Here is a 20652-nt window from a genome sequence, read left to right as displayed (position 1 = left end):
GGGCGCACAACCTCCTTTGAGGGAGACAGGACCAGAAAAACTCAAGAGAGCAACTAGAAGAGGAAGTGAGGGACAGCATTATCTTGAGTGACAGGGGCAGTGAGCAAGACGTCTCAGGGGGAGAACTAGAGACACACAAAGAGGAAGGGCAAGATGAGAGAACAAGCGGGCAAGAGGTCAAACGGGAGGGGCAGGGGGTGAGAGACAGCTCAGCGGGTAAAAGAGCCTGCCACCAAGGCTGATACTATGGGTTCAGTTCCTGGACCCACACTGTGGAAGACAAGAGCTGACTACTAAACATTGTCGTCTGACCTGCACACGCACGCATGCACACACACACTAAAGGGGGTGTTGGGGCTTAGGTAGGCCCCAGTGGAGCCAGGGCTCTATGGAAGAGGGCAAGGGTGGGAGTTGGGGGCAGGGGACAGTCATGGAAAATATGAGCTTGCTCCAATTACACCTGCAGAGGGACCAGATGGAGCCATCTTCCTGGGCAGCCAATCCTGGAACTTTCCCAGAAATTCCCGGCCCCACGTACCTCACGCTCTTATCTCTGATCCTGGGGAAATCAAGGGTTATTTCAACAGCAAGGACTTTTCTCATTCTGGCCATTTGATCCCCGCCCCTCCCCCCACCTACCAAAGGGTCAGAAGTTAACAACGAAGAGGATGAGGTCAAAGTGGTTTTGGGGGTTCTACAGGGGAAGAAAAAGAGAAAGTGACACAAGCCTGTGACTCAGGTTAGATTCTGAGAAGGGTGTCCTGAAGAAGACTTGGGGAGTAAGACACTCTCCACCTCCTCCAGGAAGCCTTCGGGAAGCTGCATCCTGTGTATGCAAGACTAGCTGTCCCCCATGTCCAACGAAAGACAAGGTCATGGGGGTGGGGAGGAGATGCAGGGACCAAGTTAAGTCTGGATTTCAGATCATCTAGGCAGCCCTGATTCATAAAGAAACAGAGGCCTCGTTCGGCTAGGCTGTGCCCAGTTTATATACATTTTATTTATTTGTTTGTATATATGTGTATTCAGGTATACACGTGTGATACAGAGTATGTATGGAAGCTGGAAGACAACTTGTGGGAGTCAGCTTGACCTGTCCATCATGTGGGTCCCAAGGATTGAAGTCATGTCATCAGACGTGGCCACAAACACTTTCACCTCATGAGCCATAATGTAGGCCCATTGCCTGGTTTCAAAACCCCACTCACCAGATGCCTATATGTCCCTCCAGTTTGGAGGTTCCTTTAGGACTCTGGCCATGGTGGCACACCTGTCGTCCCAGCACTTGGGACACTAAGGCAGGGGGATTGCGATTTCCCTGGGCAATCCCCCTGTAAGAACTGTCTCAAAATCAAACCAAACCAAACTGGATATGCCTATTATTTCAGTGCTAGGGAGGCAGAGGCAAGAGGACTGCTGTGAGTTTGAGGCCAGCCTGGGACATATAACAAGTTCCAGAGTTGTTAGACTTATGTAGTGTGACTCTATTTGTAGTGTCTTCCCCATCAAAGAGGGGAAGACAAATGAGGGAGACACAAAGTTTTCCATTTTGAAAGAAAAGCATGTCCCCCACCCTACAGAGCCACTAGCCAACTCTCCTGAGGCCCAGAACAGAACATCAGACCCAGGTCAGGATGAGGCTGCTTGCACCCTGGCGAAGCCCAGCCCCGCCCCAGAAAACCATGGTCTTGATGGAGATCTAGAAACTGTGGGAATGGCAGTCAGAGAAAAAGAAGAGAACTTAGCTTCCATGCTGGAACACCCAGGAGCCCCACCTCCAGCTAATCTCCAGCCACCCCTCTTCTGAATGCTTGGGACACTGAGATCCTAAGTCCCTCTGGCTGCTAGCATAGAGGGCAAGTCATCTGGAGACATGCCTGGCAGGGTAAGAGCTGAGCTGTGTCTTCTTCCTCAAAGACAGCCAAAAAAGCCAAGAACATCTGCCTCTCCCTCCCAGCCCCACAGCCTCCCTCTGGGCTTCCAAGCCACAGAGGAGAACAGAGGGAAACACAAACAAACAGCGGCTGGGCCTGTGGGGCTCCCCGGGACCTGTGAGCCTAAGTTTCCAACTGAGGTTTCCCTCTTTCCTCTTTCCTCTTTCCTCAACCTCCCCACCCCCACCTGACTCGGGAGGGAGGCAGGGTCTCTGTGAGAAAACTCCGCAGGGCTGGTTGCCTTGGTATCTGTTTACTGGAAATGGAAAACAAACAGGGCTGCTGTACCGCCCACCTAAACTTCCCATGACTCGCCTGGCAGCTGTCTCCATGGATACCACCAAGCGAACCCCCATCACCTATACAAAAGATGACAATATGTGAACCCCAAGATCAAGAGTACCCTCTCCTCAGCCCCCACCACCGGACCACCTTGGCCTTTTCCAGTCGTCCCTCTCTCTAGTCACAAAACCTAGGGTTACAAAGGGCTTTTGAGTCTGTCCAACCTTCAAAGGCACCAGCCTGGCCCTCTTAAGTGCTGTGCAAATGTTTATTCTCTAAAGAAACCATCGAGATTCGGATGCAGTTCGGTGGGTAGTTTGCCTAGCATGTTGGAAGTCCTGGGTTCGAGCACCTGTACTTGCATAAACCGGGTGTGGTGCTGTGTACCTAAAATCTCAATAACTGGGAGGCGGAGGGAGGTGGGTCAGAATCCCCAGGCTATCCTCAGCTATATAATGAGTTTGAGGCTAGCCTGGGCTGCCTACCCATGAGATTGTCCAAAAACCACAAAAGACTCTTTAGTCATTCTTCCTCCACAGGTCTAAGGACAGAATCCCATCATCATATACATATACATATACATATACATATACATATACATATACATATACATATACATATACATATACATATATACATACATACATACATATATATATTCACTATCATTCTATCCTTGGCCCTGTGGCTCCAGCCCACCAGTGTCTATATCCAGAGAGAAAGAAAGCTTCAAAACACCCTCTGGGGCCTAGAGAGATGGCTCAGCCCTTAAAAGCACACACTGTCCTAGTAGAGGACCTAACTTCCATTCCCAACACCCACGACAAATGACATACAAGTCCCTGTAACTCCAGCTCCAGGGAATCTGACACTTCCCAGCTTTCACATGCGCACACAAACGGACACACACACACACCACACACATAATTAAAACGGAAGAGAAAAGCTGGGCGTGGCGGCACACGCCTCTAATCGGAGCACTCAGGAGGCAGAAGCAGGCAGAGCTCTGTGAGGTAGAAGCCAGCCAAAGCTGCAGATTGAGTTCCAGGCTAGCCAGGACAACATAAAATGATACTCTGCCTAAACAAACAAGCAAACAAACAACCGAGAATGAATGATAAAAACAAAATCTTAAGAAAACACCTCTTTCTCTCTCTCAGTCATCTCAGGCTGCTGTACTGGTTCTTGCTCCTTGACAGAGCTTTCTGTGGTAACCTCTGTTCTCATTAGTGGAAGAGGCTGGTCCAATCCAGCCATCAGCACCCCACCCAGTACACCTCAAAACCCAGCCGCACAAGGCTATTGACACAAAGAGCGAGCCCTCAGGGCACCAGGAGAGTCTGGCCCCATGTGGGGAGTCAGACATGCTTCACAGCAGGCCTGGCGGGCACACGGAGGGAGGAGGAAAGGACTTGAAGTTCTCTATTGGGCTTAAGTCCAAGAGGAACGAGAACCCAGACAATCACAGGGCACATTTCATGCCCTCTGGTCACTGGGCAGTAACCCAAGAGAAAGCCAGGCCAACTTTTCCTGGATGTAGGCCCAGGGTGCACAAGGGGCAGACAGCACTGTCAGGGTCCATAGCTTCTCTGTGATGGCTGTCTCCAAAAAAAGGGGGTCGTGTTGCAGCAGACCAAGGCTCGAGGAAGGGAATTCCAAACACCAGGCTTTGTAGGCTCTTGTGGTACTTCCAAGGGTCTAGACGACCGACCAGCCAAAGGCACAGGGATGTTCCAGTCAAGGGAACCAGAGTTTGCTCAATTATCCCCCATGCCCTTTCACACGTACACACACGTGTCCCAGCAAGTCACTGGGAGGGAGGGAGGGAGGGGGAGAGGGGGCAGGGCCGGCGGGCAGCCCAGACATTTCCAGAGTTAGAAAGTGGGTGGGGCTGGAACATGAGTTCATCTATTTCCGGCTCACATCTGGTATAAAGGGAGGCAGCAGCCAGGGAACGGAGCACAGCTGGATCAGGCTGCAGCAGAGCCCCGAGAGCTTTGTGAAGGAGGACCGCCGCACACCCGCCTCCGGCAGCACACAGCCAACCACAGCTGAGCGACAGCCAACAAGAGCCAATCACAAGGCACCTTTGAATACTCAGGTAGGAGAAAGGCAAGCTTACACTCTCACCTAAGGAAGAAAAACGTCCCGTCTCCATCTCTCACCCTCCGTTTTCCCTCCTTTCCCTTCCACTCTTTTCTGGAACTCTGCAGCCTTTAGTCCACCCTAGCCCAGCCAGGACCACAGGTGGTCAGGAAAGATGGTCAAACCGCACTTCCAACCCTGTATCCCAGAAGCCAGCACATAGTCTTTGGGTCCTTCCCCAGCAAACCTCTCCTTTCTCAGTTTAGCAAAGGGACTTTACTTTTAAAAGGAAAGATGCATTTATATCTGTATGCATGTGTGCGTACTCATGTGTTCAAGAGTGGAAATCAGGGATCAACTTTCAGGAATCAGCTCTCACTTTAAGCCAAAAGCTATCATCGTCTAAAGGTCTCTTAGCCCCACAGAAGGGATCAGAGATGCACAGGGGCTGTTTTTCTAAGATTCACCTAGGTTAAAAAAAAAAGTGAGGACAGCCTATGTTAAAACATCAAGTAGCATCTATTCGTGCCTGTAATCACAGCACTTGGGAGAAGTGAAGCAGGAGTGTCCTGAGTTCAAGTCCAGCCTAGGTTACATAGCAAGCAAGATTCTGGGGGGGGGGGGGGATGAAAAGAATTGGAGGCAGCAGGGGATGAGCTGGTTATCCAATTGCATTGTGGGATCTCATCATCCAATTGCATTGTGGGGTCTTAATGAATGGAACTTACCGCACTGATGGCTTACAGGCTAGAGGCGAGCACTCTGAGGAGGCAACACCCCCCCCCCCCGGGCAGTCTTCCCGGCACATGTCTTTATCAGATTCCCTTCTATTCTTCCTAGGATGCAGATGTCTTCAGCCCTTGCTTGCCTCATCCTGGGCCTGGTTCTGGTCTCTGGGAAAGGGTTCACTTTACCCCTCCGAGAATCCCACACAGCCCATCAGGCCACCGACTTCGGAGTAAAAGTGTTTCAGCAGGTGGTCCAGGCCTCCAAAGACCGGAATGTGGTCTTCTCTCCCTATGGCGTGTCCTCGGTGCTGGCTATGCTGCAGATGACCACAGCGGGGAAAACCCGGCGGCAGATCCAAGATGCTATGGGATTCAAAGTCAATGGTGAGAGTCTTGGGGCGGAGTGGGAGCTGGAGGAAAAGGTCGGGAGGAGCTCACAGACCAGGTCCAGAACAAACGGAGAAGGCAGGGAAGGCTGACTGCAGCATCACTGAGTCTAGTCACGTCCAGCCGCAGCCCAGAGACCACCCGTTTTCTCTCCCACTATTGGGTCAGTTGACCTTGTCTTATACTAGCCAGTGGAATCAGCACACAGGAACTGTGTGACTCTGGTGCTGCGATATAGCTTCCCCAGCATACACAAAGCCCTGGGCTCCATCCCCAAATCTAAGGAAACTGAAGATGATGGTGTAGAACTGTGGCCATGTTACTTGGGAAGTGGAGGCAGAAGGATCAGGAGTTCAAACTCATAGCTGGCTAAGTATCGAGTTCAGCAACAGCCTGGATTACATGAGACCTTTAAACACAAGAGCAAAACAAAACATGGGACCTTAACTCTTGTAAACCTTGGTTTTATTATCTATGAAATAGGGAACAACTAAAGAATGTCTCCCACACAGAGTTGAGTAAATATGTAATAGGATTACGAACATGAATTCTTCAATAATGCCATTAATATAAGAACAACCTAGCTAGGCATGGTGTCTGTAATTACAGCACTTGGGAGGCTGAGGGAGAAGGACAATTGTGAATTCGAGGACAACCTATGCTACACAGTAAACTCCATTCCAGGCTGGGATATAGAGCAAGACCCTGTCACAAAACCGAACAGAAGAGGAAGCCAGGCAGGGTGGCTTGTGCCGGGATTCCCAGCATTTCCAAGGCTGTTAGAGGAGTTGTTGCAAGGGTAAAGGGGGGTGCAGGGAGGAAGGTGTATAATTTAAGAACAGAATATTCTTACACAAAGAAAAGAAAAGATTGGGAACTGAGACTTTGGGAAAGGAAGCACAAAAATGTTATGATTTGAGGGCTGACTGTAGTAATCCATGCCCCTAATCCCAGCACTGGAGATGCTATAGGCAGGAGAATGTCCGTGAGCTTCCAAGTCATGTGAGACCCTCCTCAGGGAGGGGTGGGGAGAGGAGAAGAAGGTAGGGAAGAGGAGAGGAAAGAATGGGAGAGGGAGACAGTTGGGCACGGTAGTGCACACCTTTAGTCCCAGCACCCAGGAGGCAGACGCAGGCAGATCTCTGTGAGTTCAAGGCCAGCCTGGGCTACATAGTGTCAGGCCACCCAGAGGTGCATGGTGAGACCCAGTTTCAAAAAATGGGGATGGGGGGAGAGCATGGAGGTAAGGGAAGAGGAAGAGATGGAGAGAAGGGGAAGGAAGAGGGAAAGGGAGAAAGAGAGGGAGAAGGGGAGGGAGAGAGAGAGGTTAGTTTGGAAAAAGACCTCCCTCCACTGACTCCTGAAGGATTGGAAGAGCCTCATCTGCCTGGACAGGGGTAGGGCCATCCTTGGGAAACCTGGCCCAGCTGAAAGCCCTTGGCTCAACATGAGCCTAATGGATCCTGTCCTGGTACCTCTGCAGAGAAGGGCACAGCTCATGCCCTCCGCCAGCTCTCCAAGGAGCTCATGGGGCCGTGGAACAAGAATGAGATCAGTACTGCGGATGCCATCTTTGTCCAGCGGGACCTAGAGCTGGTCCAGGGCTTCATGCCCCACTTCTTCAAGCTCTTCCAGACTATGGTGAAACAGGTGGACTTCTCAGAAGTGGAAAGAGCCAGATTTATCATCAATGACTGGGTGGAAAGGCATACCAAAGGTAAGCCCCTGGGAAAGCAAGCCAGTCCCAAGGGAAAGGAGCAGAGAAGGGGAATTCGGTGTCAAATTCACACATCCCCAGCTCTCCCTTTCAGCTTTGTCTTTGGGGATAAAAGGCAAATGCTTCAAGAAGCAAAGCAAAATAGCTGATGTTTGTGCTTTTCCTTCCTGTTGTGGTGCTGAGGACTGGAGCCAGGAACTCATGAATGCTGGGTAATCCACTCTCCCACTGAGCCACACCCCCAGCCCCTCACTGGGGGATTCTAAGCAGGGGCTCTACCACTGAGCCACGCCCCCAGCCCCTCCCTGGGGGATTCTAGGCAAGAGTTCTACCATCTAGCCACGCCCCCAGCCCCTCCCCTGGGTATTCTAGGCAGGGGCTCTACCACTGAACCACGCCCCCAGCTCCCCATTCTAGGCACATACTCTGCCACTGAACTAAAACCACACAGAGCTGGGTATAATGGCTCATATCTGTAGGAAGATCATGAGTTTGAGGTTAGCCTGAACTACATAGCAAGATCCTGCCTCCGCACACCAGCAAAGGAAAAAAAAAAAAAGACTACAGAGACAAAAAACTAACCAATTCAAGCCAATTACTGCACAATAGCTACCCCACAAAACAAACAAAACAAAATAAAGCCTAACCAAATCCCAGCAAGGTGGCTCCTTGGGTATTGGCTCTTCCTGTGGAGCCCCGTGACCTGGATTTGATTCCTGGAAGCCAGAAAAATGTGGAAGGAGAGAATCAATTCAACATAAGCTGCCCACATACCTCATACCTCCCGACCCCCACAATAGTAATAACTTTTAAAATAAATAAACAAAACCAAAATCACCATGAAAGGGTACCACTGTCAGTAAGAACAACAGGAGCTGTAACACAGGTGTACACGGGCCTCCAAGACTATAGCTTAGGGGGCAAGAGAAGAGGTCAAATGAGCAAAGATGGAGCTTTTTAACTCTGATACTAAAATGGATCCCAGAGCCAAGAAAACCATGGTGAAGCCAGGGTGGTGGCTCATGCCTGTCTTCCCAGCTCTTGGGAAGCTGAGGCAGGAGGATTACCATGAATTCAAGGTCAGCCTAGGCTGCAAAGTGAGCTTTGGACTAGGCTGGACTATAAAGAGGGGGTGGGGGAAGAAAGAAGGGTGGGAAGGAGGGGGATAGGGAATGAAAGAGAGGAAAGGAGAGGGGGAGGGAGGGAGGAAGAGAGGGAGGAAGAATAGTGAACTGAAAGACATCCTTAGAGTCTTAGACCTAATTGTTCCACTTAACTGCCACAGCTCTTTGTGTCCCTTCAACATCATCCATTTGAGAACTGGGAACAGAAGGGAGACATCTAAGATGCTTACAGTCCATTTCACTTCTTGGTCTCCTTGCCTCCCCTTAGGTATGATCAGTGACTTACTGGCCAAGGGGGCTGTAGACGAGCTGACACGCCTGGTGCTGGTGAATGCCCTCTACTTCAGTGGCCAATGGAAGACTCCTTTCTTAGAGGCCAGCACCCACCAGCGCCTCTTCCACAAGTCTGATGGCAGCACCGTCTCTGTGCCCATGATGGCTCAGAGCAACAAGTTCAACTACAGTGAGTCCAAATATCCCCAGGTTCCATGTCTCATAACTACTGACCCTGGGCAACATTCACAGTGTCCCTCTCAGAGGGAGGATGGTGGCAGAGGAGGTGGACACACCCAAGTTATTACAAAGACTTACCAAGTAGTATTGGGAGATACTGAGATCATTCAAGTCAGGGGTCGGGGAGGAATCAGTTTCTCTCATGCTAGATGAAGCTGAAATTTAGATAATCTCCCAGGCCCACATCTGCCCGATGGACCCTTGAGCCCATCTCTTCTCTGAAGATCTTCTATAGTGTGGTTACCTGGGGCCAAGGAGCCCAGCTAGGGGGAAGGCTGTGTGGGAGTTGGGTGAGCATGGGAATGAGATAGTGGCTGGAGTCAGAAAATAACAAAGATGGAGAGGGAGAAAATAGGCAGGAAGGGTGGGGGTGTGGCTTAGGGACAATACTCACCCAGCATTAGTAAAGCCTTGGGGTCCATGCTCAGCTCGTAAACCAGGTATGGTGGAGGGTGAGTTCAAGGTCACCTTCAGTGACATAGTTTAAAAAAGAGGAGAGGAAGACATTTGAATGGGATGTGGAATGGGTGAAGGACCTCCAAAACTCCAGTGGAGAGCATGGCCTTCTGGAAGGAGAAAAGGGGAGAGAAGCAGGAAAGGAACCTGTGGGCGTTGGAGCCTTTTCCAAGGCTCCATCTTGATCTTCCCAGCTGAGTTCACCACCCCCGATGGGCTCGAGTATGACGTTGTGGAACTGCCCTACCAGGGCGACACCCTCAGCATGTTCATCGCTGCACCCTTTGAGAAAGATGTGCACCTCTCCGCCCTCACCAACATCTTGGATGCTGAACTCATCAGACAATGGAAGGGCAACATGACCAGGCTGCCCCGCCTCCTCATCCTGCCTAAGTAAGCCATCCCATTCACCAATGCCCCAATCCCGACATCCACCACCCCTCCTCCTAAAGCCACTGTCCCCTTGCGGAGTTTCCCAGATGGGTAATGCCCACAGGGAAGGGACATGTGTGGGTGGCTGATGGGAAACCTCCTAGTCTGGATTTGATTATGGCTTCTGAGTCCATCATCTTTCTGCCTGTTTCTACTGCTGGAGAGGAGAGAGGGTTTTTTTTTTTTTTTTTTAATAAAATACGTCCCCATATAGACCATGCACAGAATGCTCAGTAAGAGTCAACCAAAGTGAATCATAGTGGCACAAGCCTGTAACCCTAGTGTTAGACAGGCTGAGACAGAATAGTGAGTTCAAGACCAGCTTTGGCTATGGGGGCAAGATTGCTGGCTTACTTTGTAGAGTGCTCGGCTAGCATGCATGAAGCCCCAGGTTCAAACCCACTGCTACATAGACCAATGCGTGGTGGTACAAACTTGCAATCCTAACACTTGAAAGGCTAGCACAAAGGATAATGAGTTCAAGGCCAACCTGGGCTATATACAGCAAGACCCTATCTCATAAGGGGAGGGGGCCGTCAGGGAAAGTGGTGGAGATATAGTCCAGTTGGCAGGGTTATTACTTCACGTGCACAGAGAGCTAAACTGAATCTCCAGCACCTCAGAAATGGTGGTGCACAGCTACAATCCCCGATCCCATCCCTAGGGGGCGGATCGGGAGTTCAAGGTCTTCCTTGTTCTCCTGGATCACACAAGACCCCATCTTTAAATAAACAAAAAAGATGAGACCAAAGAAGAGCTAGAGAAAGAAGTGGGTGTCAGGCCCGAATCGTTCCACACCCATTTGTAAAAGCCTCCCATCTCACCCCCCCATCTTCCCTCATCCACAAACAATGAAAGGCATCGATTCCCAGAGGCAGAGGAGACTTCCAAACACAGATTTCATTTTCTTTTTTTTTCTTTTCCCCTAATCCTTCTGCAGAATCAAAAGGGGTAGAGAGGGCTGTGGTTGGGTAATTCCAGAATTACAGGGAAGCTCCCAGCCCAGGTTTCCCCCCTAAACTCCCAGATGCTAAGATGCCAGGCTTGGAGACAGAGGGGGATCAGGTTGCTTTAGATGCCGACCTTCTGCTGCTGTCTTTCTCCCTCATCAAGATGGAGATAATGAGTCATGCCCTGGTGGGAAGCAGAGGGGGAGCCCAAAGTCTCATTCTATGTGCGCTCAAAAACAGCCTGCAGACCACAGTTAGCTCCAACACCCTATCGAGGGAGAATGTGAACCTGTCCCCCTCCTGCCGTCAAACCGAATACAATTATGTTAAAACTACTGTCTTATTTGAGGAAAGCCATTAGTCACGGATTTGAGGGGGTGGAAAGATTGAACAATGTTCATTAATATTAGAAGTTTCTGGCAAGGAGGAAAAATAGGCCAGACCTTCTAGCCAAATGAAGTTTCAAAGACTTCTACTGCCGTACTAGATGATGGAGGCAGGGGGATCAGAAGCTCAAGGTCAGGGCTGGGGATATAGTTGCGCTGGTGGAATGCTTGCCCGACTTGTTCAAAGCTCTGGGTTTTAACCCCAGCGCTACATAAACCATGCGTGGTGGCGCACACCTCTAAATTCTAGCACTCAGGAGGTAGAGGCAGGAGAATCAGGCGTTCAGGATCAGCTTTGGATACATAATGAGTTTGGGGCCAGCCTGGGCTACATGAGATCCAATTTCAAGACAAAACAAAAAGCCAGACTCTTTCCTCCATGCTCGTGTCAGTGTCTACCCTGTCCCACTGTCCTAGAAGATATCCTAAAGGTCCTGGAAGAACAGCATGTGGGAACCAAACTAACACTTGTGCCTGTTCCTGCCCACAGGTTCTCTCTGGAGACTGAAGTGGACCTCAGAGGGCCCCTGGAGAAGTTGGGCATGCCTGACATGTTTAGTGCAACCCTGGCCGACTTCACAAGTCTTTCCGGTGAGAAACGATCACCCTCGTTTTCTTGCTTCTTTGGGTCAGAGTTTCCCCACGAAGGATAGAGTGGAGGCTAATCTGTCTTTTGGGTCCTGCTCACAAGTCTTTCCGGTGAGAAACGATCACCCTCGTTTTCTTGCTTCCGTGGGTCAGAGTTTCCCCACGGAGGATAGAGTGGAGGCTAATCTGTCTTTTGGGTCCTGCTCACAAGTCTTTCCGGTGAGAAACGATCACCCTCGTTTTCTTGCTTCCGTGGGTCAGAGTTTCCCCACGGAGGATAGAGTGGAGGCTAATCTGTCTTTTGGGTCCTGCTCACAAGTCTTTCCGGTGAGAAACGATCACCCTCGTTTTCTTGCTTCCGTGGGTCGGAGTTTCCCCACGGAGGATAGAGTGGAGGCTAATCTGTCTTTTGGGTCCTGCTCTGTTACAGACCAAGAGCAGCTCTCTGTAGCACAGGCACTGCAAAAGGTCAGGATCGAGGTAAACGAGAGCGGCACAGTGGCGTCTTCCTCCACAGGTGAGTGTGGCTCTCTGCCTGTGTTCGCCCACCTCCTGGGATGGCAATCACCCCACAGGAAAGCTAGTGTGAGCCCAGTAGTCATCCTTTCCCGAACCCGTTCCTCAGTGTGAAAAAAACGGATTCACTTCCCCTGGGACCCTGCTGCCTCATCTGGCTCCTGAAGGGCCAGTGTGTGACAAGGACCCCCCCAAACAAGCCTGAGGTGTAATCACAGTGGGAGTGAACTTAAAGGATGTGCCATGAGCCCTAAATATGTTTGTGACTAATAGGATCCTGGGGCTCAGAGGAAGTTTGGAAACTTTAGGGCCAATATTCAGAGTACAAAGAAAGGAAGCCAAACATAGTGGCACATGCCTCAGGAGGCTGAGGCAGAAGGATGCAGGTTCAAAAAAGCGAGGCCCTGTCCTGAAAAACCAAGGACTGGGAAATGTAGCTTGATGGTAGAACCTTTATCTAAAATCCCCCAGTGAGGGGCTGGGGGGCGTGGCTCAGTGGTAGAGCCCCTGCTTAGAATCCCCCAGTGAGGGGCTGGGGGGCGTGGCTCAGTGGTAGAGCCCCTGCCTAGAATCCCCCAGTGAGGGGCTGGTGGCTCAGCCATAGCACTCTTGCTCTGGCATGCAGGAGGTTCTGGGTTCCATACCCCATTACTAGTTTCTTTTAAGCCACCTAAAAATCATTCCCCAGTGCTGATATCAGATAGACTGGTGTCACTAGATCTCTTGGGAATCACTCCAATGATAACATCCCCCAAACCTAACATATTGTCCCTTTTCTTTCAGCCTTTGTCATCTCAGCCCGCATGGCCCCCACGGAGATGGTTATAGACCGATCCTTTCTCTTTGTGGTTCGGCACAACCCGACAGGTGAGCAGACCCCTATAACATCCTCCTGTCCTCACACTGTTTTTCAAAAATCATTATGTACCTGCCCACCACGTAGACGTTTTCTTGAGCCCCTAGGGACTCTGCAAAAATTCTGGCACTCAGTTCCATTCCTTCCCTAGCACTCTGTCACAGCCCACGCAGTGCCAGGACCCCAGTCCTAACTTAGTCCCTGGGCAGCTGTGACTCCTGGTAGCTCACTCACCTCCTTAGATCCCCATTCTCAACTGGCACGATTGTTCTGCCCGCAGAGACAATCCTCTTCATGGGCCAAGTGATGGAGCCTTGACAGTGGGAAGAGACGCCTTCATTTGGGACGAAACTGGAGATGTTATAAGCAGAAACTCTGAAGAAAAGGATTATTTAAAGGACTCTATGGGGAGAAAGAGAAGGCAACTCCTCCTTACCCCCCACACTGGTAATCTTTCCAACCAGCATCCCAGACCTCGGACTCTTGAAGGGAAAAGAGTCTAACTCCCTCCTCCCTAGGGATTCCTACCCCACAAAGGTCTCATGGACCATAGAACTCACAGTACCTGGATCTGCCCAGCATGCCCTTTGGACCCAGTTCCCACCGAGGCCCCAGCAGAGTGGAGGGCACAACACTTTCATTCAGCAAAATCGTTTGTGTTCCAGTCACACTGTGGGCACCTCTTGCATCGCCTGCCATTGCTGTGGAGGGTGGCCATGGGCCAAAGGAAAAAGCACTGTCCTATCTCAAGGTCCACTGTGGAAATGTCCACCTTGCCCACCTCCAAGGGGCAACGGATAGACAGATCAAATGGTGGCCCAATAGCGAGCCTTCTCCCTGCTCCCTCCCTTGACACAGCTTGCTTATGTTATTTCAGAGTGTAGGTGACTTGTTTACACAGCTTTTTTCGACCCACAAACTTTTTTCATTTGGAAAGGGTGTAAGAAAAGTCGGACGTGTGTGTGCCTGGCTCTTCGTCCCCAGTCTCCCAGTGGGGGGGCCCTGGGGAGATTCCAGGGGTGTGATTGAATATTTATCTCTTGCTCTTGTATGTTTGTTGGGGAGAAGAAGCACTTTTAAGGAAAATGCTTCTTATTTAAACCGTGGCATACGGCATCCCATTTGGGGTCTGCATCCCTGTATGTCAGGGGTGCATCACTCCACAAACCTGCCCCTCTGGGTAGCCTCGTGATGGGGCTCACACTGCCGCCTAGTGGCAGCCGAACACACCCTTACCCGGTCCCTCCCTCCCTCCCCCCCCCCCCCCCCCCCCCCCGTGGCTCTTTTCCTTAGGGACCTTGCCAAGGTGATGCTTGGCAACCCACGTTAAAGGAAGGGGGGAAAAAAGATTAGATGGAAGAGAGAGAGATTTGAGAGAGGGCAAAGTGGTTTCAAATTTTTCCAAGGCATTCAGAAGCAGAGAGGGAAAAGGGGCTGTGTGACCTAACAGGACAGAACTTTCTCCAATTACTGGGTGAGTCAGAGCTGCACTGGTGACTCACTTCAATGTGTCATTTCCGGCTGCTGTATGTGAGCAGTGGACACGTGGGGGGGCGGGGGGGGGATGAAAGAGACAGCAGCTCCTGGTCAACCACCTTAGTTAGATAATCTTTTTTGAAAGCTTCCTAGCTGGAGGTATGATCAGAAAACCAATTTACTGAAAAACTGCACAAGAAGGTACCGTGAATGTAATTTCCTAGCAGGCCACTCTGCATCTGTTATGTCTCCACCGGAAAAAAAATAATCATGTTGGTGTTTTTGCTTTTCTCTCTCTCCCTCTTTCTCTCTGATTTTTTTTTCCTCTCTTTTCATTATGCACTGGACAGCCACACACCGTGTACCCATAGGGCCCCAAATGTGGGGTCACATGGTCTTGAATTTTGTTGGTTACATATGCCTTTTTGTTGTTGTTTGTCTTCACTTTTGATATATAAACAGGTAAATATGTTTTTTAAAAAATACTAAATATAGAGAATATGCAAACAAAATTGGTTGCTTGTTGCCTTCTGTGTCTTCTCAAGGAAGTAAAACAGGAGTGTGGGCTGGTAAAGTGGCTCAGTGGGTAGAACACGTGCCACCGGAAACCGATGACCTGAGTTCAAACACTCTGAATCCCGCATGATGGGAGGAGAGAACCGGTCCCTGAAAGCTGTCCTCTGACCTCCACACACAAAACATGGCACATGCTCCCCCACTCCCACACACAGATAATAATAATGAAATAAAGGTGAGGGGCAGGCAAGATGGCTCAGATGGTAATAAGCACTTACTGAGAAAGTCTATTGATGACCTTAGTTCGATTCCCAGAAACCACACAATGGAAGGGAAGAACCAATGGGGGTTGTCCTCTGACTTGCATACATACATGATGGGGACACACATACACACACACACACACACACACACAATGTAAATAAGCTGGAGGTGGTAGCCTTGCCTTTAATCCCAGCACTTGGGAGGCAGAGGCAGGCAGGTCTCTGAGTTTGAGGCCAGCCTCGTCTACAGACTGTATTCCAGGATAGCCAGGGCTACACAGAGAAACCCTGTCTCAGAAAAACAGGCAAACAAAAATAAATGTAAATTTTAAAACATTGCTGAACAACGGGTGTGGTGGGGACACACCTGTATGCTAGCTAACACTTGGGAGGCAGAGGCAGGAGGGTCACCAGTTCTAGGTCAGTTTGGCCTCAGGTATAAACTGGTCTCCAGAACAAACAAAAGCAATAACAGCAGATTTCTGGCAGTGGTAGGGATTCCGGCGAGCCACATCCACAGGTCCAAGCCTGTGGGAAAATCCATGAGACAGTCACCATGGCACTGTAATCTGTCTCCAGGACAAGTTGTGCAGGGCTTGATTCTCTCCCAGAAGGCATCCTATAAAGGGAAAAGAATGGGATGCGGACATGGCTCGGCTGGAGGAAGGTGCCCAGCATGCAGGAAGCTCTATAAGTAATCCTTGACACTTCGTCAAACCGGGCATGGTGACACATGCCTGTCATTCCAGCTCTTGGGAGATAGAGGCAAAGAGTAGGAAATGCAAGACCATCTTGGGCCAACCTGGGCTACACATGACCTTGCCTCCAGGAAGACAGAAGGAGGAAAAGGAAGAAGGAGAGATTGGGGTGGGAGGTAGGATTGGGGGTACTCAACTTTAATCCCAGCACTTGAGAAACAGAGGCAGGTGGATATCTATCTGTGAGTTCAAAGCTAGCCTGGTTTATACAGGGTACTTCAGGCCAGCTAGAGAGACAGACCCCGGCAAGAAAAAAGGAGACAGTGGGGGGTTGACAGGGAGAAAGGGAAGGAAGAAAGTGAGGAATGTGCCTGTACCCAGAACGTGTTGAAGGTTGGGAGTTGGATACCAGAATGACCTTCTCGGTGACATTGTGTCTCATAAGCAGGAGAGCCAGGCTTGGTGGTGCACACCTATAAGCCCAGTATTTGGGATAGAGGCAGGAAGATCAAAGAGCTCAAACTCATTCTCTGCTACATAGTGAGTTCAAGATGAGATCAGGAGCCGGGCGGTGGTGGCGCACGCCTTTAATCCCAGCACTTGGGCGGCAGAGGCAGGTGTATTTCTGAGTTCGAGGCCAGCCTGGTCTACAAAGTGAGATCCAGGACAGCCAGAGCTATACAAGAGAAACCCTGTCTCGAAAAACCAAAAAAAAAAAAAAAAAAAAAAAAAGATGAGACCGGGATGTGTAAAAACAAGGAGGAAGAGGAGGAGGAAGAGGAGGAGGAAGAGGCAAGGGGTGGGGGTGGGGGAGAGACAGATCCAGATCCAGCAAACACCTCCCCCCCCACACACCCGAGGGCCTAATTAATTGCTGTCTACCTCTGGATTCTCACATCTATTCCTCTATCATCCCCTTCCCTCCATCGGGTTCCCTTACCCACCCCTCTTTATCCCTAGTCTCCATTTCTCCAGCTCCAGGCCAGGTTGCACCTCCTTCTCTTGTGAACCTGGCTGATGGGATCACTTTCTACACGACTCCAATTAGGCTGTGCTTTTCAGGCCTGTAACAATGGTTGCTTTCATGTGCTCAGCTCCATCTAGACATGGATGGTGCCCAGGAAATGAGGCTTTTTTGTTGCATATACACTTTCTATAGCTACCTTTAAAGGCCTTCCTGGAAAGTCTTTTTTTTTTTTTTTCCCCAAACCTCTAGTTTGGGGCTTGGGAGATTACTTAAGAGCATCAAGCACTCTAAGCAAGAGTTCTCTAGGCAGAATAGAATCAGCCAGTAAGGGGCTATAGCAGTGTCTTGGTGGTAGGTAAAATATGGCCAGTGAGGAGGCTGGGAGCATGGCTCAGTGGTAGAGCCCCTGCCTAGAATCCCCCAGGGAGGGGCCGGGGGCGTGGCTCAGTGGTAGAGCACCTGCCTAGAATCCCCCAGGGAGGGGCTGGGGGCGTGGCTCAGTGGTAGAGCCCCTGCCTAGAATCCCCCCAGGGAGGGGCTGGGGGCGTGGCTCAGTGGTAGAGCCCCTGCCTAGAATCCCCCAGAGAGGGGCTGGGGATGTGGCTCAGTGGTAGAGCCCCTGCCTAGAATCCTCCAGGGAGGGGCTGGGGGCGTGGCTCAGTGGTAGAGCCCCTGCCTAGAATCCTCCAGTGAGGGGCTGGGGGCGTGGCTCAGTGATAGAATATTTGCATAACATGGTTAAGGCCCTGGGCTCAATCCCTCCCCAGCACATAATAGAAAAAACAAACAAATGATAAAATAAAAAGGGCAAAAAATAAAAGCATAGACACCACTGGGTTAGCCTAGCCTAGAGATTCAAGCAAGAGAGGTCTATAGTGAGGTTGCAGCCCAAAGTTCAGCTGAGGGCAGGCAAGAGGGCTCAATGGGGAAAGGCATTTACTGCCAAACATGAGTTCCATTTCCATGACTGGCACAGGTGGAGAGAACACTAATTCCTGAAAATCATCTTCTGACCTCCATATGTGAACCATAGCACATTCATATCTGCATGCATGAACACACATCACACATCTCTCTCTCTCTCTCTCTCTCTCACACACACACACACACACACACACACACACACACACACACACACACACACACATGCACACAAAGTAAATAAATGTAGAAGAGGAAGAGAACAACTGTCACCTGGCACTGGTTTCCATCCTGCGTCACTCTCTTGTACAAATTCCCTTTGGGTTCACTGGTGGGTAGCTGGGGTGGTGAAGACAACCATCTAAGAATTCAAGGACACTCAGACCCGGATACAATCTTCTGCCCTGAAAATGTGAGCATTTCTAGGCCTCGGGCTGATGGCTGAATAGTGACCCATTTATAATAAGAGATTTTTCTTTTAAAAACTTACAAGGAACTCTACACACACACACACACACACACACACACACACACACACACAAAGCTTAAAAAAAGCAAGACTCGTGAGCCCTAATTCTCCAATATACAGTTCAAAAATGGCCTTACATGCTGAGAAAGCTCAAGAAAAAAGGATTCTTCAAACGGTCCGCTCACTGCAGAGGAGAATCAAGCAAGGCGCTGCCCCACTTAGTGGGTTCTTGGTTATTCTCAGATACAGTCAAGATAAAGACAGTGAGGGACCTCAGCGACCCCGCAGCGACCCCCCAGCGGGCAGCCTGCCTGCCCTCTTTGACTTCTGCATGGCCTCCTTTCCTTGGCTTTTCAAACTTTTCCTTCTTTTCTCTATTTCTTTAGAGATGAAAAACTAATGAGGTCTGTCCCTGCTGTCACTCCCACCATTTTTTATTATTTTTTTTATGAATTTCACACAGTGAGATTGTTTATCTACCCATGGACAGGCAATGAACATGAATGTGGGAAAGCCCTCCATGATAAAAATATTCTCTAAAGACCACATCCATCAAGGAGACCTGACCTGTTTCCAAACTTTTCTTTTTAACAGGTTACCATTAAGTACCCTAGGCTATCATTGGACTCATGATCCTCCTGCCTCACACTCCTGAGTGCTGGGATTGTGTGCCACGTACCTAACTTAATGATCGTGGGGTTTTGGTTGGGTTTGTTTGTTTGTTTGTTTGTTTGTTTTGAGATGGGGGCTGGGGCTGGAGAAATGGCTCAGCGGTTAAGAGCACTGACTGCTCTTCCAGAGCTCCTGAGTTCAATTCCCAGCAACCACATGGTGACTCAAACCATCTGTAATAGGATCTGATGCCTTCTTCTGGTGTGTCTGAAGAGAGCAATGGTGTACTCATATACATTAAATAAATAAATAAATAAGTTGAGAGAGAGAAAGAGAGAGAGAGAAGGGGGTCTCAATATGTAAATCAAGCTGGCTTTAAACTCATAGAGACGCATCTGCCTCCACCTCTCGAGTGCTGGAATGAAAAGACTTATTAATCTTAGGGAGGTTTTGTTTGGTTTATTTTAAGGCTAGGGTTGTTGATATATAGCCCAGGTTAGCCTTGAACTTACTGTCATCCTGACGCAGCATCCTGAGTGCTGGGGTGACAGGGCAGGTTTGTAATATCTCACCCAGCTCAGTTAAACTTTTCTTTAATCATTATTTTTAGATTTATTTATCTTATGGGTCTGCGTGTGTGTCTGTGTGCCACGTCCATCATCCATGCAGCCTGAAGAGCCCAGAGAGAGCTCTGGGTCTCCTGGAGGCAGAGTTGTTAGTTAGAGATGCTTATTAGCGGTCGTGGAGGTGCTAGGAACTGAACTCTGGACCTCTGGAAGAACAGTTGGTGTTCGTAACTGCTGAGCCATCTCTCCAGCCTCAAAACCATTTTTTAAAAATGAAAGGTCCATCAAGGGAGTTAATCGTGATAACACTGGTAAACATTTATGTAGAGCCCTGCAACAGTATCCTCCAGACGGCTCAGCGGAGAAAGGCACTTGCCCTCAGAATGGGCTGAGTTAATGCCCAGAACCCTGGAGGAAGGAACATTCCTCCTCCAAGTTGTCCTCTGCCATCTGTCCTCCATACATGTGGCACATGCACACCCACACAATAAATAAATAAATGTTTAAAAAGAAAGTTTTAAAAAAGCTCTTAAACTGGGCGTGGTGGTGCATGCCTTTAATCCCAGCACTTGGGAGGCAAAGGCAGGCGAATTTTTGAGTTCGAGGCCAGCCTGGTCTACAAAGTGAGTTCCAGGACAGCCAGGGCTACAGAGAAACCCTGTCTCGAAAAACCAAAAAAAAAAAAAAAAAAAAAAAAAAAAAAAAAAAAGCTTTTAAAGGACTTTGTGTTAACTTTTTTTTTCTTTTTTAGAAAAAATAAAAAACACAGAGAGATTGAAAAGTTGGAGGGTTCTATCAATGATGGTACTTTGGAGACAATATCTGGTTACATTGCCCAGATGACCTCACACTCTTGGGTTTAAGCAACCCACTTGCCTCAGCTTGCTAAATAGCTGGAACTATACACAGTCACCAAGGCATCCTAATTCCTACTAATATTGTCATAATTACCCAACAGCACTGCAGAGTACAACAGCTGCCCTTCTGTTGATAAATGTATCAACTCTTTGTGGAGTTTATGAATGAGAATAAGTCTCTCCAGACACCAAAAATGCTTAGAAGAGCCCATGAGATGGCTCGGTGGGTAAAAGCACTTGCTGCCAAACCTGAGGAACTGAGTTCGACTCCTGGGTCCCACATAATAGGAGAGAACGGATTCCTGGAAGATGTCCTCTGATCTCCATATCCATGCCTTGGTCTGTGCATCTCC

General features: G+C 49.5%; 1 protein-coding gene across 1 annotated transcript; it reads left to right on the top strand.

Moving 5' to 3' along the window:
* Positions 1-4173: 4173 nt before the first annotated feature.
* On the top strand, positions 4174-14942 carry Serpine1 (serine (or cysteine) peptidase inhibitor, clade E, member 1). The gene is made up of 9 exons (NM_008871.2): positions 4174-4317; positions 5142-5413; positions 6900-7133; positions 8526-8720; positions 9421-9619; positions 11485-11585; positions 12013-12099; positions 12882-12965; positions 13235-14942. The coding sequence occupies exons 2-9, from the start codon at positions 5143-5145 to the stop codon at positions 13270-13272; spliced, it is 1209 nt and encodes a 402-aa protein (NP_032897.2). The 5' UTR covers positions 4174-4317; position 5142; the 3' UTR covers positions 13273-14942.
* The last annotated feature ends 5710 nt before the right edge of the window (positions 14943-20652 follow it).

The sequence above is a fragment of the Mus musculus genome, chromosome 5 (genome assembly GCF_000001635.26).
Source record: "Mus musculus strain C57BL/6J chromosome 5, GRCm38.p6 C57BL/6J".
Classification (NCBI taxonomy): Eukaryota; Metazoa; Chordata; class Mammalia; order Rodentia; family Muridae; genus Mus; species Mus musculus.
Note: the sequence above shows the minus strand (reverse complement) of the source record. Positions and strands in the feature narration are given on the sequence as shown.

Excerpts from the sequence above, each read along its gene's own strand:
- Serpine1 (NM_008871.2), top strand. The coding sequence starts at position 5,143 with ATGCAGATGTCTTCAGCCCTTGCTTGCCTCATCCTGGGCCTGGTTCTG. Across the intron at positions 9,620-11,484 it reads CGCCTCCTCATCCTGCCTAA|GTTCTCTCTGGAGACTGAAG; the intron begins GTAAGCCATCCC and ends TCCTGCCCACAG. Across the intron at positions 11,586-12,012 it reads CGACTTCACAAGTCTTTCCG|ACCAAGAGCAGCTCTCTGTA; the intron begins GTGAGAAACGAT and ends GCTCTGTTACAG.